Source organism: Nerophis ophidion, unplaced genomic scaffold (genome assembly GCF_033978795.1).
Source record: "Nerophis ophidion isolate RoL-2023_Sa unplaced genomic scaffold, RoL_Noph_v1.0 HiC_scaffold_94, whole genome shotgun sequence".
NCBI lineage: Eukaryota > Metazoa > Chordata > Actinopteri > Syngnathiformes > Syngnathidae > Nerophis > Nerophis ophidion.
The window spans coordinates 123,310-148,177 of record NW_026907016.1 but is presented as its reverse complement, the minus strand read 5'-3'; the positions used below and the strand labels follow the sequence as shown (position 1 = coordinate 148,177).

General features: G+C 39.0%; 1 protein-coding gene and 1 non-coding gene across 4 annotated transcripts in view; both read left to right on the top strand.

Annotated features, from left to right (window-relative positions):
• The first annotated feature begins 1,505 nt into the window (after window positions 1-1,505).
• Window positions 1,506-24,868, top strand: part of LOC133547390 (gastrula zinc finger protein XlCGF57.1-like) — a 32,799-nt gene continuing 9,436 nt past the window's right edge. Inside the window, exons 1-3 of one of the 3 annotated variants that reach the window (XM_061893070.1) lie at window positions 1,506-2,003; window positions 10,629-10,847; window positions 14,651-17,669. In XM_061893070.1, coding sequence (XP_061749054.1) covers window positions 1,829-2,003; window positions 10,629-10,847; window positions 14,651-16,218 — 1,962 coding nt within the window. In that variant the 5' untranslated portion in view covers window positions 1,506-1,828 and the 3' untranslated portion in view covers window positions 16,219-17,669. The remainder of the gene's footprint in view (window positions 2,004-10,628; window positions 10,848-14,650; window positions 17,670-24,868) is intronic. The other 2 variants (XM_061893072.1, XM_061893073.1) reach the window with 2 other exon arrangements.
• On the top strand, window positions 23,349-23,421 carry trnak-uuu (transfer RNA lysine (anticodon UUU)). Its single transcript has one exon. It is a non-coding gene; the product is annotated as a tRNA-Lys (tRNA).

The following is a 24,868-nucleotide window of genomic DNA, read 5'->3' as shown; positions in this document are numbered from 1 at the left end:
TGGAAGATGGAATTGTCATGAAAGGGCAGAAAGCAGTCATTCCAACGTCACTACAAAAGAGTACATTAATATTGTACACAAAGGTCACCCAGGCATTGAAGCAACCAAACGCAGAGCAAGAGGTATCATCTTTTGGCCATCAATGTCACGAGACATCACTAAAGAACTACTTTTTTGCACAGTGTGCAACAGCACAAAACCACATCAGCAGAAAGAACCACTTCATCTCCATCCAGTTCCAGACCTTCCGTGGTCCACAGTTGCTACAAACATTTTTGAATGGCGTGGACAACACTACCAGGTGATAGTTGATTCCTATTCTGGATGGTTTGAAATTGACCTTCTACAAAACATCACAGCGACAGTTGTAATTTCCAAAATGAAAATAACATTTTTCATTGCACGGTACACCACACACACTGCTATCTGATAATGTAAGACAGTACAAGTGTGAGCAATTCAGGAAATATGCTGAGGAGCGGGACTTCATCCACACCACCAGTAGCCCAGAGTTTCCCAAGTCGAATGGACTTGCGGAAAGAGTTGTCAGGAGTGACAAGCAACTGATGGAGAAATCCCACCGGGACAAACCTTTTTTTTTTCTTTTTTTTTTTTTTCTTCTTTGTCATGAAAAAGGGACGTTTTTGTCATGAAAAAGGGAGTTTTTTGTGGTTGGTGCACTAGTTGTAAGTGTATATTGTGTTTTTATGTTGATTTAAAAAAAAAATACAAAAAAACATTATTATTATTATTTTTTTTTTATAAAAAATTATTCCGCGGCCCGGTGGTTGGGGACCACTGTTCTAATGTACATACTTGTTCTTATGCTATCTGAACTCACTATGTTCTCTGCTGGATGTACATATCCTACTAAATAAGACCTACACTGTTTCAATGTCCACATTTCTCTGTTGATGCAATTGTTGATGACTGAAGTACTGATATCAACCAAAGCTACTCATCCCACCCCCAGATTGTAAATAATGTAAATAATTAATTGTATATACTATGATGATTAACCTGTGTGATGACTGTATTATGCTGATAGTATATATTTGTACCATGAATTGATTAACATGGACCCCGACTTAAACAAGTTGAAAAACTTAATGGGGTGTTACCATTTAGTGGTCAATTGTACGGAATATGTACTGTACTGTGCAATCTACTAATACAAGTATCAATCAATCAATCAATCAAAAATGATATTTCAAATATATAAACCGTATTTTACTTTAAATCATGTATGTATGAGAATAATTAACTAGTACTGTTTTTAATGCATTTATTGTATTGTCTGTCTAATTGTAATAAATGCAGACGAGGCGTGTTCAACGTTGACTCACACAGCGTGCTCATAACCACATTCTAGCTGTCTGCATGGCGACATACGACACCACTTCACGGGGCTACCGCGCATGCTCGTCACTACTGTTGCATGCTGGGTAGTGTAGTTCTTATACTCCCTAGCCCAAAACATCACAACTATGACTCTTTGGCCCCGCCCCTACGGACGCATGCTTGGAAGACATGCGCTTTGCGGCAAAGTCCTCCTTTTCTCCACACACGCTTCTAAGCCTCGGCACATCTCCTCACATCGCTACTAACTACACTTTATTCATCTTCCGTGTCAGGGTAAACTCCACTCGTCTCAGCCAAATTTGGAGATTATTAGGCCCGCTTAGCTTGATAGTTGTTTGAGTGCGCCAATTAGCTTAGCATGCTAGTTAGCTTAGCTTGTTAGCCGCTAACAAAGAGACGCGGATTTGATCAACACATCGCTTAGTTAAGATCAAGTGTGAGTGTAAAGTGTTGTGATTGTGTGAAAATGTGCGAAAGAACGATAGCAAAGTATGAGGAAGAACTTTGTTGTGTGAAAATGTGTGAAAGAACGATAGCAGAGTACAAAGAGGAACTTTCTCGGACAAAAGAAGAGAACGAGAGACTACGTCAACTATTGGAAGCTGTTTTCAAGAAACCTCAAGTTGTGTTACACAGAACAGGTTTGTTTACTTCTTACTCTCACATTTTTACTAACTTTATATTTCATCATGAACATGACGTGTTTGCAGCAGTCATTTCCATTAGATCAGGGGTGTCCAAACTTTTTCCACAGAGGGCCGAACACGGAAAAATGTAAGCATGTAGGGGCCATTTTGATAATTTTCATTTTCAAACCATAACAAAATATATGGATTTTTTTTCAATACTTTGGGCTCCTGCGGAGCATAGAGGGTCTCAATCACTAAAATGTTAAAAAAAAGGTCAAATTATTATTATTATTTTTTTATTTAATGCTTACAGTAAATCTCTATATCAACTTGAGGTTGATATAAAGTAAAACAAATAAGGTTTTGTGCCTTTTCAGTCAAAGACAACTTGTTTTTTCATCGTAAAACTGAAATATGCAGTATTTAGATAGATAGATAGTACTTTATTGATTCCTTCAGGAGAGTTCCTTTATTTAGCAATTCAAGCCCTCAAAGATCAATAATGCAGGACATCATTGATTTTAATTATTTAATATTTTTGAGTAATCACAGTGAAAAGTTAAATAAAATCCTACTAAATATATTTGAGATCCGAAAGGTTCCCCACTCATAAAGTGATTCATTTTTATTAGATTTTTTTTTTTTACTTTTAACACTTAAATATAAAGATAAACTTCGGATATATCTGTCGATTTTAAGTTTGAACTATTATTTTGTTTATTTTATGTTCTTTTGTCCGAATTTTGATCTTTTTATATGGCAACCACACAACATATGCAATATTTTTCTACATAAAACATGGAAAAAAAAACAAATAAAGACACAAGGAAAAAAAAAACTGCCTGCATGGCAGCTTTGTGTCAACATTGCCACGTTTTCTCATTATATTTCACCTCATTCCACTTTTTTTAAATGTGTTTTTGAATTTTTGCTATACTATCAATTTTGCAATTTTTGCAGAATGTGTGGCGGGTCGGTAAACGATTAGCTGCGGGCCGCAAATGGCCCCCGGGCCGCACTTTGGACACCCCTGCATTAGATAATGTCCAAATAGAGGTGATTTGGCACACTTATAATTAAAAAAACTAAAATAATGTTGTTTTTCATCAGATATGTAGTAGTATTGTATATGTCAGTGGTTCTCAAACTTTTTTTGTCATCCCCCACTTTGGACAAGGGGGAGTTTTCAAGCCCCACCTGCCCCCATCGCCACAACAGAACGCTAATGGGGCGGCATAGCTCGGTTGGTAGAGCAGCCGTGCCAGCAACTTGAGGGTTGCAGGTTCGATTCCCGCTTCCGCCATCCTAGTCACTGCCGTTGTGTCCTTGGGCAAGACACTTTACCCACCTGCTCCCAGTGCCACCCACACTGGTTTAAATGTAACTTAGATATTGGGTTTCACTATGTGTGTCACTAGAGAAAAGCGCTATATAAATATAATTCACTAATGCCAAGCTTAACATTTTCAAATGTATTGAACATCAAGTAACATTCATGTCAGGGTTTCCCACACATTCATTTATTTGTGGCGGCTCGCCACGAAAGAATTACGGCCGCCACAAATAAAAAATAAAAAAACATTTTCGGCTTTTGACTCGCTTGACCGCTCATAAAAGCAGTGGGACTCTGTCTGTGAATGGAGCTTGTAGTTACATATTATGTAAATATGATATAAATATGTACATAAAGTGTTGTAATTATATTCCAACTCCGCGCTCTTCTTGGTCATTGCCGCCGCAAGAATATAATAATGAAAAAATGTTTTTAAGTGAAATTCCCTCCCGTTCCTCGCGCCCCACCTGTCATGTCTCTATTCCCCACAGGTGGGGCCCGCCCCACACTTTGAGAAACGCTGGTATATGTGGACGGGGGCCCTGCTTTGGTAATAATGTGTACCCCTCTCAGAGATCATATTTAGTTCCACTTCAAACATTCACATGATGGAAAATAAGATGAGATGGTAAAACGTGAACAGTTGTGGAACCTTTTTACTCGGGGGGTGACGGGATCTCGTTGGAAGCGCGATGTATGAGCAGACGCCGTTTAGGTAAAACAAAAAGGTGTCTGCCAATTTAGTTTACAATGTCATTACGTCAGTAGTTGTCAAACTTTTTTAACCAAGTACCACCTCAGAAAATACTTGGATTTCCAAGTACCACCATCATGAACAGCATTAAAATACAGTAGCATAGTAGGCCTTAATTATTCATTAAAAACAAGGAGGACACATTATTTAACGAGTATATTTAATAATTTTAAATACTGTTGCATTACACACAGTTTGAACAGTAACACTGTGTTTGCATGTAGGAATTGATTGAATGATTGATTGATACTTTTATTAGTAGATTGCACAGTTCGGTACATATTCCGTACAATTGAACACCCAAATAAGTTTTTCAACTTGTTTAAGTCGGGGTCCACGTTAATCAATTCATGTTACAAAATGAATTGATTGGAAAATAAAAGACTGTACTTAAATATTACATAGTGCACACTAGATAGATTCTGGTGCGCACCAGATAGTTTCTAGGATGCAGCTTCCTCAGTTGACCTCTGACCTGGTCCACAAAGATGACTAATGTCTGGTGGAGGAATAGGGGGTTGCAACCATGGCTGGGGGGGAGAAGACGAGGGGGTGGCTGTGATGAGGAAAGGGCTAAAAAGGCAGTAAAAACTTTTTAAACAAAGTGTTTGCTCGTGACGTTTTCTGAAATTTGTAGGTATATTCTTGCTATCGTTTTCAGAAGGTATAATATTGTGTTTCAGAGATATGCTTTGACATTTTTGCCGATGACATCTATTAAACAAGACAAGGAGCAAAGAAATCAAACACAGACAGGATTCAATTTAGCTCATGAGGAGAAACGTCTTGGCTGCAACTTCGTACAGTTTCCCACCACGCTCTGACGAGGGAGTTCCACGCGTCCTCTTTCCTTTGGGGCTTTTCTGATTACATAGCTTCAGATGTTTCTAAAGGGAGGGGGGTCGTAAATGGCTGTCGCACTCGATCATAAACCGTTAAAAGAAAAGGTGCCTTGTGCTGCGTCAGGTCTGCTCCCTCTCCGCTTTGTAGCTCTCGGGTCAAGAAAAGGTCTCCTGTGGCTGTCAATAGATCAAAGAAACCGACACCTCCATGTTGCATCCCATCGCAGATAGTGGAGTTTTACAAGCCTTTTGTTTGATAAGATGAAAGACAGTTTTGGTCTTCTCGCAGGGGACCTGAATTCAATGGAACACAAAGTTGTTTTATAACTTATATACAATTATTCTGACAATTTTGTTATTATTGTTGATATTATCTGGAATCGATTATTGGTCGCAGTAAAGTAGCAAATTGGGTAGTTTTTAGCTCTAAATGGGGTATTTCAACAAGTAAACAGTACAGTAGGTACTAGGTTTATACATGTGTAATGCCCATAAGGGTATTCCAGTGCAATATGCCGAGATGAGATGTGTAAATATCAAAATATTACTTGAAATCAATTTTTGGCAGCAGTAAAGTGGTTGTTTTGGTATATTTTAGCTTTGTAAAGGGTATTTCTACAAGTATACAGTAGGTAATTGATTTATATATATGTCATGCCCATAAGAGTATTTAGTAAAATATGCAGAGATGAGATGTGTCAGTATCAAAATATTACTTAAAATACATTTTTGGCAGCAGTAAAGTGGCCATTTGGGTAGATATTTGCTCTAAAAATGGTATTTCAACAAGTAAACGGTACAGTAGGTACTTGATTTTGATACATGTAATGCTCATAAGGGTATTTTAGTAAACTATGCAGAGATGAGATTTGTCAGTATCAAAATATTACTTGAAATCAAATTTTGGCAGCAGCAGAGTGGTTGTTTTGGTATATTTTAGCTTTGTAAAAGGTATTTCTACAAGTATACAGTACAGTAGGTACTTTATATATATATGTAATGTCCATAAGAGTATTCTAGTAAAATATGCAGAGATGAGATGTGTCAATATCAAAATATTACTTAAAATACATTTTTGGCAGCAACAAAGTGGCCATTTGGGTAGATATTTGCTCTAAAAAGGGTATTTCAACAAGTAAACAGTACAGTAGGTACTTGATATTGATATATGTAATGCTCATAAGGGTATTCTAGTAAAATGCGTGTGTGTAAATATGCGATGTGTAAATATCAAAATATTACATCAAATCACTTTTTGATTCAAGATTGTTTATTGTCATATGCACAGTTAAACACACAGTTTGCCGTACAATGAAAATCTTACTTTGCTAGTCCACCCTTCAACAAGTCACACGGTACTTAGCTAAAAATAAAAAATAAAAATGTATATACAAGGCACAGTAAGTAACATAACATTATTGCACATTCTGATTGACAGTCAACAGTATAAATATGGAGGTGACCTTGGGTCACAGCAGCAGTTAAAGTGTCTTTAGTGATCAACGGTGAAACGTGTCTACAGTGATGGTTCACAGTTAGGGGGTGGTCAAGGTAGCTGTCTTTTGTTCAAAAAGACAAAAGTAAAAACGGGGAGTTGGAGGGAGCTAGCATTCAAAAGTTAGCATTCACAAGCCTGATGGCCTGTGGGAAGAAACTGTTTGTCAGTCTGGTAGTCCTGGATTTCAGGCTCCTATATGGTCTGCCTGATGGTAGGAGGCTTAAGAGACTGTGTACTGTCCTTGATGATGATGTGTGCTCTCCTGGTGGCCCTGGTAGACTACATGTCCTGTAGTGAGGGGAAGGCTGCTCCTGATATGTACTGAGCAGTTTTAATCACTCGCTGGAGTGCCTTCCTGTCTTTAGCAGTGCAGTTTCCATACCAGACCGTGATTGAGCTGGTAAGGACACTCTCAACCGTACTTCTATAGAAGTTGCTGAGAATTTTGGGTGGCATGCCAAATTTTCTCAGCCTTCTTAGGAAGTACAGTCACTGCTGGGCTTTCTTTATTGTTTGTTGGGTGTTGTGTCCCCAGGTGAGGTCCTCGCTGATGTGGGTCCCGGGGAATTTACAGGTTTTCACCCTGTCCACCTTTGTCCCCCCTATGTACAGAGGTGTGTACTGTGCACTCCTTCTCCATGGGTCAATAATCATCTCCTTGGTCTTGTCTGTGTTCAAGAAGAGATTATTATCCTGACACCAGGCCACCAGTTCCGCTACCTCCCTTCTGTACACTGCCTCAGATCCCCCGGTGATCAGTCCGACGACCGTAGTATCATCTGCTAACTTGATGATAGTGGTGTTGTTCTGGGAGGCCACACAGTCGTGTGTGAAGAGGGTGTACAATAGGGGGCTCAGCACGCAGCCTTGGGGGGTCCCAATGCTTAGAACCTTTGTGCCTGATGTCTGGTTGCCGATACTGACTGACTGGGGCCGGTTTGTGAGAAAGTTCAGGACCCAGTCACAGAGAGTTGGTGTCAGACCAACAGTGAGGAGTTTAGCAGTGAGTTTTTGTGGGATGACCGTGTTAAAAGCAGAGCTGTAGTCGATGAATAATAGCCTGGCATAGGTGTCCTTGCCCTCTACGTGGGTGAGGGTGGTGTGGATGACGGGGTTGACTGCAACCTCAGTGGACCGGTTCTGCCGGTAGGCAAACTGTAGAGCAGGGGTCACCAACGCGGTGCCCACGGGCACCAGGTCGCCTGTTAGGACCAGATGAATCGCCCGCTGGCCTTTTCGAAAAATAGCTCAAATAGCAGCACTTACCAGTGAGCTGCCTCTATTCTTTAAATTGTATTTATTTACTAGCAAGCTGGTCTCGCTTTGCTTGACCTTTTTAATTCTAAGAGAGACAAAACTCAAACAGAATTTGAAAATCCAAGAAAATATTTTAAAGACTTGGTATTCACTTGTTTAAATACATTCATTTATTTTTTTTACTTTGCTTCTTATAACTCTCAGAAAGACAATTTTTTGAGAAAATATACAACCTTAAAATTGATTTTAGGATTTTTAAACACATTCACCTTTTTACCTTTTCAATACCTTCCTCTTCCATCCATCCATCCATTTTTCTACCGCTTATTCCCTTTCGGGGTCGCGGGGGGCGCTGGCGCCTATCTCAGCTACAATCGGGCGGAAGGCGGTTTCTTTCCTGTAAATTTAAATCAATGTTCAAGTATTTTTTTATTTTTATTGTAAGGAATAATAAATACATTTTAATATAATTCTTCATTTTAGCTTCTGTTTTTTCGACAAAGTATATTAGTGAAATATTTCTTCAAACTTATTATGATTAAAATTCTAAGAAATTATTCTGGCAAATCTACAAAATCTGTAGAATCAAATTTAAATCTTATTTCAAAGTATTTTGAATTACTTTTAAAATTTTTGTTATGGAAGATTTAGAAGAAATAATGATTTGTCTTTGTTAGAAATATCGCTTGGTCCAATTTATTATATATTCTAACAAAGTGCAGATTGGATTTTAACCTATTGAAAACATGTCATCAAAATTCAAAAATTAATATTAATCAGGAAAAATTACTAATGATGTTCCATAAATTATTTTTTTTAATTTTTTCAAAAAGATTCAAATTAGCTAGTTTTTCTCTTCATTTTTTTCGGTTGAATTTTGAATTTTAAAGATAAACTATTTTTAAAAATTTTATTTTAATTTTTTTCGTGTTTTCTCCTCTTTTAAACTGTTCAATTAAGTTTTTTTTTCATCATTTATTCTCTACAAAAAAAAAAATCCGTAAAAAGAAAAAACATTTACGACAAAATGACAGACAGAAATTGTGTTGGCCCTGCGATGAGGTGGCGACTTGTCCAGGGTGCACCCCGCCTTCCGCCCGATTGTAGCTGAGATAAGCGCCAGCGCCCCCCGCAACCCCAAAAGGGAATAAGCGGTAGAAAATGGATGGATGGAAATACCCATTTTTTATATATATAGATTTATTTATTTAAGGTAATTTGAGCAAATTGGCTATTTCTGGCAATTTATTTAAGAATGTATCAAACTGGAAGCCCTTCGCATTGATCAGTACCCAAGAAGTAGCTCTTGGTTTCAAAAAGGTTGGTGACCCCTGCTGTAGAGGGTCCAGTGTGTCTGGGATGGTCTTCTTGATGTGTGACATGACTATCCTCTCGAAGCACTTCATCACTATTGGGGTGAGTTGTCTAGTATGTTTACTATTTTATTTAGGAAAAACTTTGAATAAGAATCATATGTTTAATGTACCCTAAGATTTTTTGTTAAAATAAAGCCAATAATGTACTTTTTTGTGGTCCCATTTATTTAGAGAAGTATTGAAAAGTATCGAAATACATTTTGGTATAGGTCCCGGTACTATAATATTGGTATCGGGACAACACTAGTAAGAACAGAATTAATTGGTTTATTCTTTGACTACCTTAGTAGTCATTTTTTCACTGGAGAGATTAGTCTCTACGATGCAACCAAGATAGGTAATCTCATTTTTGTTTGTTATAATATTGTCACCCACTTTGAGTGTGAAGTTATCTACTTTTCTGAGGTTAGGAATTGACCCAAAGACCTGTGTACTTGCAGGTACCGAGGCAAGTCTTATTTCGGCAGTTTGTCATTGAAAGCCTTGCTAGTCTAGGTCTTGAGGATTCTAGCTTCTCTTGTTTTGTGGCCGTTAGCCTCGGTTCTGTTCTTCATGGGTACAGAAAATGATGGAATGATCACTTAAGCCTAATACAGTAGTTCCACTCGTGGTGATCTGAGACTGGTCAGAAGTAACAAGGAGGTCTATGAAGGTTTAAAAGGACTCACTCACCCTGGTAGTGTGCTTAATGAGCTAAGTGAGACAATGTTGGTGGCACAGCTTAGTGAAGGTTTTAAAAATGGGTGCATCCTTTCAGGACATATCTGTGTTCCAGTCCCCAAGAAGTAAACCTGTATCAACATGTTTACATAAAACTCACACAGTCACTAAATACATTTTATACTGTAAACAAATCTAATTAAAGTTATAATTTCACTTCCTAAATCTGACTTACAAGTATCAATAAGTGAACATAAACAATTATTTTCAATAACTAAAGTAGTCAAAACTTGAATTATTAAGGTGACTGACTTTCCTTCAGCTTGTCGTAGATGGTCTCCAATTCCTAAAGAGGAATTGTTGATGGAGATAGTCCATAAAACAGCACATAGTAAAACATGTTTTTGTGAAAGTTCCTTTTGGCCCAGGCAACAAAATGACCACCAAAAAATATTTTGCATGATCACAAAAACATACCATGAATTTTATTGCAGTGATTTTGGAATTAGATTTTTTGAATTTCCAGGATATTTTAGTTATAGTAATAACTATGGCATTAAAATAATATGGTTAAGTTTACAGATAAAGTTTAGGTGTCATAGACCGTATACACAAAACAATATCTATCCACTTTACATCAGTGAAGTTAAGAGTGCTTCAATCAATGCTGCCTCGTACTTATAAAAACTTTTCAAATTGCCCCTCATTAAATTTCCAAGTCTGTTTTTGTACTCACTGTACCACTTTTGAATTAATTTTAGGAAAAAAGGAGGTATTTCCTGTGTTTTTATTGGTTGTTTTGCTACACACTTTTAACACAACACACAAAAGAACACAAATAATGTCATTGTGTTAACAGTGTCAGTTCAAAACTATTTCTATTCTCTCTTTATCTTATTTACTTATTTACCCAACAGATGTCCAGCAGCCCCCTCACATTAAAGAGGAAGAGGAGAATCCACAGCCCCCCCACATTAAAGAGGAAGAGGAGGAAGTGTGGATGAGTCAGGAGGGAGAGTGTCCTGTAGGGCAGGAGGAGGCTGATGTCAGCAAGTTTCCACTGACTGTTGTCTCTGTGAAGACTGAAGAGCATGAAGACAAACCACCTGAGTCCTCACAGCTTCATCACAGTCCAAGTAAGCACAACATTTTATTCTCAGGGCATTCAATCCATCACAACTGGACTCTTCACTTTGTCTTACAAGACCTTTGTCCTCTCATCCAAGTAGGCTTCATCACTTCATGCTCATACATTTCAAGTCTTGAATATAATCACTGGAATTTAGAGGTGAACTGCACTTTTTGGGTTTTTTTTTCTATTTTTCACAATTATTATGAAAGACACAACGGTTGATATATTCACACAAAAAAAATCACATTCTAACTGGGCTGGGCGATATGGCCTTTTAATAATATCTCAATATTTTTAGTCCACATCACGATACAGCATATATATGTGGATATTTTGCCTTAGCCTTGAATGAACACTTGATGCATATAATCACAGCAGTATGATGATTCTATGTGTCTACATTCAAACATTCTTCTTCATACTGCATTCATATATGCTACTTTTAAACTTTCATGCAGAGAGGGAAACCACAACTAAGTCAAATTAGCAAAAGTGTATTTATTAAACAGTTATTAAACAGTGGCACAAACATTCATGTCATTTCCAAACAGAAAGTGCAAGATTGTCAGAGACATTTCAAAACAAGCTATGAGTGCACTTTTGTGCATGATGTCACTAAGATGACATCAAAACAACACTAAATTACAGTGCTCTTTGTGTACTGAAGGCCACTACAATAGTTTAAAACAAATAAAGTGCACTTTTCTGCATGATGTCACTAATATGACATCAAAACAACACTAAATTACAGTGCACTTTGTGTACAGAAGGCCACTACAATAGTTTAAAACAAATAAAGTGCACTTTTCTGCATGATGTCACACAAGCTATTTCAATAGGTGTCAAATAAAAATGGGCTGCATAATAGGAAATCAAATAGTGTATGTCCTTCGCTATGTGGTAGGTTCCTACGGACGTTATCTCCTTCTGTTGTTGACCAATTTTTTAATATGGGGTTGATGTGGAAATGGTTGCTTGGGCATTTTGTGGGTGTGGCACCAAACTGAGATGTTGACATGCAGAGTTTCAAGGACTCCTCATTCTTTAGCGGGTGACTTTTCAAATGATGCTACACATTAGCGGTGCTGCTACTTTTTGTAGCAACACTTTTGCCACATACTTTGCGGGCTGGGCGATAAAACAATAACAATATATATCGCGATAGACATGTGATCACTATCAATAGAAAATGGGGTCGATAGAACGTTCGATAATTTCATTGAGTTCTGTTAGAAAAAAAATAGGAAGTAAGGCCCAGCTGGAACCGCACGGCACTTTGGGAGGTGTAGGCAGAAGAAAGGCTTTGGCCTCTCGACCTATCACGGCTGAGCCTGAACCGCAAGGCATTCTGGGAAATGCTAACAGGAAATAAAAAAAAGCAACAACGTCTAGCTGACCACGAGGAGTGAAACGAAATGGGAATATGAGTACGGCAGCACAAGAGGAAATTGTAAATACAAAGTGAAGCGATGGTTGAGTAGTTGCTTGAGTTATTTTTTTTATATGCTGAAGTTGGTTTGATTATTCCATAAATGACTGAAGAGGGTAAAAGGTTTGTTTTGTCACAGATGTTCAGACGCAAGTTTATTCCGATGTTTACAATATTCTGTAAGACATGTTTGTTTCTGCTTACTTAATTTGACTGTTATTTATTTGCATATATCGTTACCAATATGGCTTCAAAGCCTGAGTTGTACACTACTAATTTCTTAATTACAATACTTTGCACATTTTGTTAGATTAAGCATTTGTTTAATGTCAATATTTTGCACATCGACCAGTATTTTCATTTATAATGCTGACATCGTTTGAAAGGTTAAAGGTTAAATTTAAAATAAAAGTATTTAATTTCAGCCTTTTTTCTCCTGGTCTTTATTTAAAACAGTTGGGTTTTTTTTATATCAATAATTATCAATATCGACTGGTATGAAACAGTTATATCGTGATACATTTTTTAGTCGTATCGCCCAGCCTTACATACTTGACATATTACGGTTGTCTCGATATATGGAGTATATTCCATATATCGCCCAGCCCTAATTCTTACTCATAAATGTAAATAAAAGTCCACTTGCAATGGAGCCAATGGGAGGTCCTCTCTAAAATGAATGAGCTTTTTTTCAAAATGACACCATTTACACATTTTTCAACCGATTCAAACAATTCAACATATTCCACTAATTCTGGAAATTGAAATTACAACATTTTTCAACCCACCTTAACCGTTCCACCGTCAAATCAATCCTTTTAATCAGGACAGAAAACAAAGCTGTTTTTGAATTGGAAAAATTTCCAGTGTTCCCGAAATTAAAGAAATTCCATAAAACCATTTCTCAATTAAAAATGTTACGACTTCAACATTTCTAAACCGATTTGAAAAATTCCAACACCAACCATTTCAACTCATTCAGAACATTCACATTTTTTAGCATGTCCCAAAAAATTCCTGCTTTCCCCGAAATTCTCCAAAATTTCCATGAAATTCCCATTGAAAGGAATAAAATAAAAGTTCCAGAACTCCCACATTTTTCATCTGATTCAAACCGTTCCAACTTCAAAATATTCAGTGTGTTCAGGAATTGTGTGCTCCCTTTCAACACTTATTAAAAGAAATTCCTGGATTTTCTGGAATTCCCGGTTTTTAGGGACATTTTCCCCATTCAAAACGAATTATCCATGTTTCAAATTTCCACAATTCCCACATGTTTCAAACCATTCTACCTTCAACACATTCAATTCATCCTGGAAATTCAAACAACCAGTTTTCCACATTCAACAAATTTACAGGAATTCCCGTTTTTTTCTAACCTTATTTCCAACCTTCTTTAGTGCGATGACTCCTTTCACATTGTTCAACCCATTTCAACCGTTCCACTGTCAAAACATTCCTCTGAGTCAGGACAAAAAAGCATGTTGGTTTAAGAACTTTAAAAAATCCCGGTTTTCCCGAAGTTCAAAGTCTTCAACATTCAAACTATTCTTACATTCATACTACATTCTGTCAACCTTTCAGTTCAACTTCAGCATTGGAGAATTCACACAGAATTCTTTCAGGAATTGCTTCATCTAGTTAATATTATTATAATAATTAAATGTAGCTTACCACATTGAATGTGTGGACTGCATGAATGATGTCTTCTCAGTTCTCACTCTAACGCAATTTGAGTGTCTAGAAACACTTTAAATTAATTCAATATTACTATTATTAATAAGGTAAACAAGTTATCTTTTGAAGGAGTAGTCAGTAATCTGATTACTTCTTCCCAGTTTAACTGTGGCGACATTATCTAAATGAAAGCAAAACAGATGTCATCTTTTTTGGCCAACATGCTTGACCTCGAACAGTACAGTAGAAAATGGATGGATGGATGTTGACTATGCTCATGCTATTTTTAGAGCAGACGTGTCTCTAAAGATAAATGTGAAAATGGCAGTAATTATTGTCCACCAGCAGGGGGAGCTCTTTACTAGTACTACTGCGTGGAGGCTGGCATGTGGTACATTATTTCCTGTGTGTGTGTATGACTTATTCAGAGGGAGAACAGCACACTTTCATGTATGGCGTCTACCATTAAGGATTGCAGGAAGGACTTTTAGGATGTTTTTATATGAATAAGGTGGATTGGACGTTGGCCTGGGAAGGCATTCCCCTGAAGGTCTTCTTCATGTGTCAGCTGGAAGTACCCTGACTGCTGTGAGGGGAAACTGATGAGATTGTGAGATCATATGTTGGTGCAGGACAATGTCTCATGTGACTGAGCAAAGCTGGACTTTTCTGAAGAATGTTTGTTTTGTCCTGTCCCGCAGACCTCAATGAAGAACATCTACCTCATGAGCAGGAGGTGGAACCACAGTACCCCCACATACACAAGGAAGAAGAGGTACCACATTCCCAACACATCAAAGAGGGAGGAGAGGAGCCACATCCCCCCCACATTAAAGAGGAACATGAGGCGCCACAGACCCATAATGTTAAACTGACCCTTCACATTAAAGGGCAAGCGGAGGACCCACTGATCTTACACATCAAAAAGGAAGAGGATGATCCACTGACCCCTCCCTTTAAGGAGCAAGAGAACCCACTGAACCCTTACTTTAAAGAGGAAGAAGAGGACCAAGAGCCGCCGCACATTAAAGAGGAAGAGGAGGAAGAGGGCATCAGTCAGCCTAAATGGTTGGAGGAGTTCCCAGTGACTGGTGTCCCTGTGAAGAGTGAAGATGATGAGGTGAAAGGTGAAAGTGAGGAGAGGGGAGGGGGGGAGCCTCCAAGCAGCAGCTCAACACAACACATGACAACAGAAGCTGATGGAGACCACTGTGGAGGATCACAAGCAGACAAGCTCTTAGCTCCACTATCAGATAGTGAGGACACAACGTCACACTCTCCTGACACTGATGATGAAGACTCTAAAGATGATAAGACATGTCACACTGACAACACTCACTTCACATCTTCTCACTGTCACAAAACCTTTCAATACCATTGTCGTCTGAAAAGACACATGAGAACACACACTGGAGAAAAACCTTTTTCTTGTTCACTCTGTAGTAAAGGTTTTACACAAAGTCACAATTTGAAAGTGCACTTGAGAACACACACTGGAGAAAAAACATTTTCTTGTTCAATCTGTGGTAAAAGTTTTGCACAAAGTCAGGATTTGAAAAAACACTGGAGAACACACACTGGAGAAAAACCTTTTTCCTGTTCAATCTGTGGTAAAGGTTTTGCACAAAGTCAGGATTTGAAAGTACACATGAGAACACACACTGGTGAAAAAGCTTTTTCCTGTTCAACCTGTGGTAAAGGTTTTACACAAAGTCAGAATTTGAAAGCACACAAGAGAACACACACTTGTGATAAATCACATTCCTGTTCAATCTGCAACAGAAGCTTTGGTGACCAACCAACCCTTGTAGCACACATGAGAACACACAGTGGTAAAAAAACTTTTTCTTGTTCAATATGTGGTAAAGGTTTTGCACAAAGTCAGGATTTGAAAGTACACATGAGAACACACACTGGTGAAAAACCTTTTTCTTGTTCAACCTGTGGTAAAAGTTTTACACAAAGTCAAAGTTTGAAAAGACACATGAGAACACACACTGGTGAAAAAGCTTTTTCCTGTTCAACCTGTGGTAAAGGTTTTACACAAAGTCAAGATGTGAAAGTACACATGAGAACACACACTGGTGAAAAATCACATTCCTGTTCAATCTGCAACAGAAGCTTTGGTGAACGATCAAGCCTTGTAGCACACATGAGAATACACCCGGGAGAGAAAGTGTTGAATTGCAGTGTGTGTGGTGAAAGATTGTCTTCTAAGTACCAGTGTAAGAAACACAAGTGTGCTGGTGAGAACAGCAGCAGCAAATGAAACTGCAGGATTTGAAATAAACTGTCCAGACTTTCATTTTGACTTTCTAACAACATCAGCACATATAACATGTTATTGTTTGTGTAACAATCTTTTTTAATATGCTTCTACATTTATAGATGAGATCGTTTGGAATATGGAAATATTACATATTTGTATTTCTAATGGTAATAATCCCATAGATTAGCCCCTATTTATTATATACATATGTACTGGTTCACATCTGAAACATCTTCTGGACCACTTCAGGAAGCATATTATTATTTACTTTTTACATCATTTGAACAGTTGTCTTTTATACAATTTTGAAATGTTAAGTTTTATTAATCATTTGTTGGGTCTCTATAATCCATTGTATTAATTATCTTTATTACTGTCTTTTGTAATATGATGATTGTGTTGTGATTGTTTTATATGTATGTCCCCAGACCTTTATGCAATATAAAAAAATAGATGAAATGGCTGAATTGTTTGTGGAAGGATGGTTTTGTTTTTACTAACATACACTTGTGGATAAAACACAAATTTCAATTATTGTGTTTTAAAACATTTTAATGTTTTTTTTTGTTGTTATTTTTTTAACATCCTCCAAAACAATATCAATATCATTCAAAGTTTGGAATGTCAGGCAAAAGCCAATTCTGTACATCATCCTACAGAGATTTACTTGGCATAAATTCATAGAGCTTTTCCGTTGGCGAGGGCAGAAATTGGCGTTTTATCCGATTTTGAGTCACAAATATATCAGATTGTAATCAGGGTGCCAATGCTGGATACTTTTATGGACACTTTATGGACGATTTTAAAGTGATCAAGGCGTATTTGTTTGTCTAAAAGACATATCACCGACCGTCAGCGAGCTTGGTGTGTCTTTAGCCAGGTGGCTAGCTAGCCAGTCCCTTCCGCTAACCTCCAGCTCGCCTTGAACTTTAAAGTTTGCTATTTTCGCCACAATTTTATCCACTTAGTTAATCGCTTTTGATGTTTGTGAGTTAACAACTGTTGTTTTGTCGAAGCTTGGTATTTTAACAATTTGCACATTTGAAATGCTGTGTCAATAGGCCTCCTAGTGCTGATGCTTTTGTATCTGAAGGAGTTATGTGAGATGTTTGACAGGGAATAGAGAAATCTATTTACTGGGTGATATGAATGTTGACTAGCTGGGACAGGGGTGTACAAACACAAATAAGATACTATCCATTTTAAATGCTTGCAATTGTCATGATCTGTGGTCTAGATCATGTGTTGTTTAGTTATGTTCTGTAAGTTTTGGACTCCATTAGTTCCTGTATTTGTGCACCCTTGTTTGTTTTAGTTAACAATGGCTACCTATTAGGTTCACCTGCCTCGTGTGTCCGGTACGCACCTGCTCTAATCAAGAAACTTTTATTTAAGCCTGTCTCTGCCAGTTTGTCGGCCTGGTTTCATTGTTTGCGTCACACCTTTTCCAAGTAAGTTTTTGTTCCATGCCATAGCCTATGCTAAGTCTAAGATGTACGTTTGTTAGGCACGCTTGCCTTTTTGTTGTTTGCTGTATGCTGCGGACTGTCTGTATTTTGGTAGTTGGGAGATTTATATTAAATAAATCTAATCCAACCTTCACGCCTTCGTCCGGAGCCGTCAGTCCTGCATTCCTGGGAGAACAGTCCTCGCATAAAGATGCGACCACGCCATGACAGCAATCTGTCCCATATTGTTGCCCCTCCCACGAGAATAGGTGTAGATAGTGATGGTATTATTTTAGCTAAATGCATTGATCATATTTATACAAATGTCCGTGACCAATGCTGCAAAGCAGTCTTGGTTCCTGGAAGTTTTACTGACCACAATACAATAGCAGTCACTAGAAAGACAAGGGTTCTTAAACCTAAAGCAAAAATTATTTTTACAAGGTCTTATAAGAGATTTGATGAGTGTATTATTGATGAAATATGCTGTTTAAATTGGAAGGAGGTGTGCAGTGAGGGAGACCCTGAGGCTGCACTGGATTTATTTATGTTAATTTACATGAGTGTTGTGGACAAGCATGCCCCTTTGAAAAAGTTTTCAGTCAAGACTAAGTCTGCCCCATGGATTGATAATGGACTTGGGAGTTTAATGACAGAAAGAGACATGGCTAAGAAAGCTTCAGTCAACTCATTTTAATAGCTTTGCTTCTTCCTACTCCTTTTCGGACATGATGTAATGTTAAATGATATGAAATTGTCTGATGTATTATGTTGTAAGTATGTTCCATCCATCCATTTTTCTGCTGCTTATTCCCTTTGGGGGGGCGCTGGTGCCTATCTCAGCTACAATCGGGCAGAAGGCGGTGTACACCCTGGACAAGTCGCCTTCCCATGGCAGGGCCAACACAGATAGACAGACAACTTCACACACTAGGGACCATTTAGTGTTGCCAATCAACCTATCCCCAGGTGCATGTCTTTGGAAGTGGGAGGGGCCTATCCCCAGGTGCATGTCATAGGAGGTGGGAGGGGCCTATCCCCAGGTGCATGTCTTTGGAGGTGGGAGGAAGCCGGAGTACCCGGAGGCAACCCACACAGTCACGGGGAGAACATGCAAACTCCACACAGAAATATCCCGAGCCCGGGATTGAACCCCCGACTACTCAGGACCTTCGTATTGTGAGGCAGACGCACTAACCCCTCTTCCACCGTGAAGCCCGTAAGTACGTTCATATTCGAAATAAACTAAAGAAAGAAAGTAATGATTGATTGACTGAGTTTATAATGCAATTTTACCAAGTGATAAAGTAACAGCACAAAGCACACATAAGTCATATTAAATGATGCATCAAGGACAATACTGTAATGACATCAAATAGATATTTTTAATTTCACCAGAGTACCTGGTTGGTTTCACGTCTTGTTCAACCACTTACCAGAGGGAACAACATACCTCTTTTTTCAAAAATCATCATCAAAAAAGTACAGCTTGATGAAAGGGTATGGTGCCATGACCCGGAGTCAAACCAGGGTTGCTGCAGCCACAACACAGAGTACTAACCACTATACCATCACAGCTGTAACAAACCATCCAGACTGATAATGTGTTTGCTTCCCTGTTCATGTTCATAGACAGAATAGTCACAACTACTTTGAATGCTAGTGACCAAGCCCCAACATGTTTTACTCTAACAAGAGGAAGCTTTGCTCAGGCAAGATTTGTTTTGTTTCACCTTTTTCCTCATCCACTTTATTCTGATTGAATGTCCCGAGTATACCAACAGATACATCTTCCAGTTATCTATTCACAATAAAAAAGACAACTTATGCATGTTCCAGTTAGTAGATATTTATTTTAAAAGCAAAAAACAGTCCCTAAGAAATGGTACTGACTTTTGTTTCAGTTCAATTGACAAATAACAACAAGATAGACAGAAGTTGAAACTAGAATCTTCTCATCTGTAAACTCGAATCCTCTGATCCGTAGTCAGACGCGTTATCCATTGCACCACTAGCCCTATGTGAAGCCTGATTTTACTGTAGTACAAGTTGTATATCGTAAACATCTTAGGCCAAAGGAACACACAGTTTACATGAGGCTTACTACCAAAACAGGGCTTTACTGACTGCTTATGTTGGACTTTAAAATCTAGTGACCTTCTATTTGTTGCAGCCTGGGCCTTCACCAGCTCTACCTGTTGCAGCTAACCTCCACTAAAAATTGAAGTAAAATGCTTCTGGCAAGGGCTACACGGTGGAAGAGGGGTTAGTGCGTCTGCCTCACAATACGAAGGTCCTGCAGTCCTGGGTTCAATCCCAGGCTCGGGATCTTTCTGTGTGGAGTTTGCATGTTCTCCCCGTGAATGCGTGGGTTCCCTCCGGATACTCCGGCTTCCTCCCACCTCCAAAGACATGCACCTGAGGATAGGTTGATTGGCAACACTAAATTGGCCCTAGATTGTGAATGTTGTCTGTCTATCTGTGTTGGCCATGCGATGAGGTGGTGACTTGTCCAGGGTGTACCCCGCCTTCCGCCCGATTGTAGCTGAGATAGGCGCCAACGCCCCCCGCGACCCCAAAAGGGAATAAGCGGTAGAAAATGGATGGATGGATAATTGCCACCTTGTCACTGAACATGCTGACTGATTCACCTTCACCTTCACCTTCACGCCGATAATATAATCATAATGAGGGACTTTAATATCCATATGAATACCCCATCGGACCCACCGTGCGTAGCGCTCCAGACTGTAATTGATAGCTGTGGTCTCACACAAATAATAAATGAACCCACGCATCGAAACGGTAATACGATAGACCTAGTGCTTGTCAGGGGTATCACCGTCTCCAAAGTTACGATACTCCCGTATACTAAAGTATTGTCCGATCATTACCTTATAAAATTCGAGGTTCAGACGCATGTTCGTCAAACTAATAATAATAATAACTGCTATAGCAGCCGCAACATTAATACAGCCACAACGACAACTCTTGCTGACCTACTGCCCTCGGTAATGGCACCATTCCCAAAGTATGTGGGCTCTATTGATAACCTCACTAACAACTTTAACGACACCCTGCGCGAAACCATTGATAACATAGCACCGCTAAAGTTAAAAAAGGCTCCAAAAAAGCGCACCCCGTGGTTTACAGAAGAAACTAGAGCTCAGAAATTATTATGTAGAAAGCTGGAACGCAAATGGCGCACGACTAAACTTGAGGTGCACCATCAAGCATGGAGTGATGGTTTAATAACTTATAAACGCATGCTTACCTTAGCTAAAGCTAAATATTACTCAAATCTCATCCACCGTAATAAAAACGATCCTAAATTTTTGTTTAGTACGGTAGCATCGCTAACCCAACAAGGGACTCCTTCCAGTAGCTCCACCCACTCAGCTGATGACTTTATGCAATTCTTTAGTAAGAAAATTGAAGTCATTAGAAAGGGGATTAAAGACAATGCGTCCCAGCTACAACGGGGTTCTATTAACACTGACACGATGGTATATACGGCGGATACTGCCCTCCAAAATAGTTTCTCTCGTTCTCTCGTTTTGAGGAAATAACATTAGAGGAATTGTTACAACGTATAAATGGAATAAAACAGACAACATGCTTACTTGACCCTCTTCCTGGGAAACTGATCAAGGAGCTCTTTGTATTATTAGGTCCATCAGTGCTAAATATTATAAACTTATCACTCTCCTCGGGCACTGTTCCCCTAGCATTCAAAAAAGCGGTTATTCATCCTCTTCTTAAAAGACCTAACCTCGATCCTGACCTCATGGTAAACTACCGACCGGTGTCTCACCTTCCCTTTATTTCAAAAATCCTTGAAAAAATTTTTGCGGAGCAGTTAAATGAACACTTAGCGTCTAACAATCTATGTGAAACCTTTCAATCCGGTTTCAGGGCAAATCACTCCACGGAGACAGCCCTCGCAAAAATGACTAATGATCTATTGCTAACGATGGATTCTGATGCGTCATCTATGTTGCTGCTCCTCGATCTTAGCGCTGCTTTCGATACCGTCGATCATAATATTTTATTAGAACGTATCAAAACACGAATTGGTATGTCAGACTTAGCCCTGTCTTGGTTTAACTCTTATCTTACTGATAGGATGCAGTGTGTCTCCCATAACAATGTGACCTCGGACTACGTTAAGGTAACGTGTGGAGTTCCCCAGGGTTCGGTCCTTGGCCCTGCACTCTTCAGCATCTACATGCTGCCGCTAGGTGACATCATACGCAAATACGGTGTTAGCTGTCACTGTTATGCTGATGACACCCAACTCTACATGCCCCTAAAGCTGACCAACACGCCGGATTGTAGTCAGCTGGAGGCGTGTCTTAATGAAATTAAACATTGGATGTCCGCTAACTTTTTGCAACTCAACGCCAAAAAAACGGAAATGCTGATTATCGGTCCTGCTAGACACCGAACTCTATTTAATAATACAACTCTAACATTTGACAACCAAACAATTAAACAAGGCGACACGGTAAAGAATCTGGGTATTATCTTCGACCCAACTCTCTCCTTTGAGGCACACATTAAAAGCGTTACTAAAACGGCCTTCTTTCATCTCCGTAATATCGCTAAAATTCGCTCCATTCTGTCCACTAAAGACGCTGAGATCATTATCCATGCGTTTGTTACGTCTCGTCTCGATTACTGTAACGTATTATTTTCGGGTCTCCCCATGTCTAGCATTAAAAGATTACAGTTGGTACAAAATGCGGCTGCTAGACTTTTGACAAGAACAAGAAAGTTTGATCACATTCCGCCTGTACTGGCTCACCTGCACTGGCTTCCTGTGCACTTAAGATGTGACTTTAAGGTTTTACTACTTACGTATAAAATACTACACGGTTTAGCTCCATCCTATCTTGCCGATTGTATTGTACCATATGTCCCGGCAAGAAATCTGCGTTCAAAGGACTCCGGCTTGTTAGTGATTCCCAAACCCCAAAAAAAGTCTGCGGGCTATAGAGCGTTTTCCGTTCGGGCTCCAGTACTCTGGAATACCCTCCCGGTAACAGCTCGAGATGCCACCTCAGTAGAAGCATTTAAGTCTCACCTTAAAACTCATTTGTATACTCTAGCCTTTAAATAGACTCCCTTTTTGGACCAGTTGATCTGCCGCTTCTTTTCTTTTTCTTCTATGTCCCACTCTCCCTTGTGGAGGGGGTCCGGTCCGATCCGGTGGCCATGTACTGCTTGCCTGTGTATCGGATGGGGACATCTCTGCGCTGCTGATCCCCCTCCGCTTGGGATGGTTTCCTGCTGGCTCCGCTGTGAACGGGACTCTCGCTGCTGTGTTGGATCCGCTTTGGACTGGACTCTCGCGACTGTGTTGGATCCATTGTGGATTGAACTTTCACAGTATCATGTTAGACCCGCTCGACATCCATTGCTTTCCTCCTCTCTAAGGTTCTCATAGTCATTATTGTCACCGACGTCCCACTGGGTCATTATTGTCACCGATGTCCCACTGGGTGTGAGTTTTCCTTGCCCTTATGTGGGCCTACCGAGGATGTCGTGGTGGTTTGTGCAGCCCTTTGAGACACTAGTGATTTAGGGCTATATAAGTAAACATTGATTGATTGATTGATTGACCCGAGATTGCCAATATGGATGATATCTCAGATGTTGGGAAAATCAGCATTGACAAGGTCCTGGGTAGCTCAGTTGGCAGAGCATCAGACTTTTAATTTGAGGGTCCAGGGTTCAAGTCCCTGTTCAAGTGGCTGATGTTAAACTCTTTACACTTCTTAAAATACATCCCTTTGCCCCGTGGTAGCAGTCCTTGTACCTGTATTAAATTTGAACAGTTTTCAACAGTGATTGCTTTTTCTCTATTTCATTTGAAAAACTGAAACCAAAAACCTCCCTCACATCCACTTTAGATCAGGTGGGAGAGCGTTAATGTGATCATTTGAAGGATTAAACGCAATACTTTAAAGTCAAATAGTTAGACAGTGTATCTGTATGAAAAAGTTGTAGTTAATATTTTGCTGTAGGTGTGTTAGATGCACCCTCACATCACACTGAGCTCAGCTTTATTACTCTCACTTTCAAGTTATACAGTCCAAGACAAACCCTCAAGACAACAAATTTGTGTTTGAAACAGCCCGATGAAAGCGTCAGTTAAATACCAAACATTGGCATGAGGAAAGATACACCATTAAACAAAATAACAGTTCTTGGAGCCTATTTATATTTATTTATTAAGTGTTTTGACAATGGAATCCAATGCCAATGATGATGTTGATTATTGGATGTTTAGATGAATTATTATCGTGTTCAGCTGCTCACACTCCTCCTGGTGAGCCACTTCCTCCTCCTATAATTAAGAAGACAGCACAGCTGGGCGCTGCCTTGGTCTGTCCGTCATGCTGAAGGAGTGAGGAGTGATATAGTTTGTTTACACTAAATAAGTTATTTCCATTATATAGAAAGTCAACCACGGAGAAATTGTTTCGTTTGAGAAAATAAATGATCAACATTTTGAATCTGGAAGTATCTTATTGAAGAATTTAGTGCGTCATAAACCTCTCCTCCTCAAGGCAACTCTGCAATCTTTATTTTTATTTTTTTGTAACTTTTTGGAACAACAGAATAGCCGTAACAACGGTTGTCCAAATTAAAAATGACGGAAAGTTGTGTGACAACTGATGCTAAGATTCCTGGCAGCAAGCTTAAGGTTTATGGTATTTATAAATGTTGTTTTTTAAAAATAGAATCAAACTACAGGCTAGTCTTTCAGCAACTGTCATCCAACACAATTCATGATGCATGATCTCAATGCCGGTCCTAAATGAGCAATGGAGAGCTAGTCTGGCAGCTCTGTTTTGGGTAAGCTGGATTTGATTTAGATCTCGTTTAGATGCATTAGAGCAGATTGCTGGGCAGGAGTCAAGATGAGACAATACAAGGGATTGTATCATTTGCTTCATAGTTGTGTTAGTTCAAAAATAGACACTTCTTCTTATGATTGAAATGCTTCTGCTCATTTTTGTTACTTTTTTATGAAGTTTTGCTTCTGAGTATGTATGTTATTTTTTATTGAACAATTAAACATACATAAACAATGTATAGACACATTAAAGGCCTACTGAAAGCCACTACTAGCCACCACGCAGTCTGATAGTTTATATATCAATGATGGAATATTAACATTGCAACACATGCCA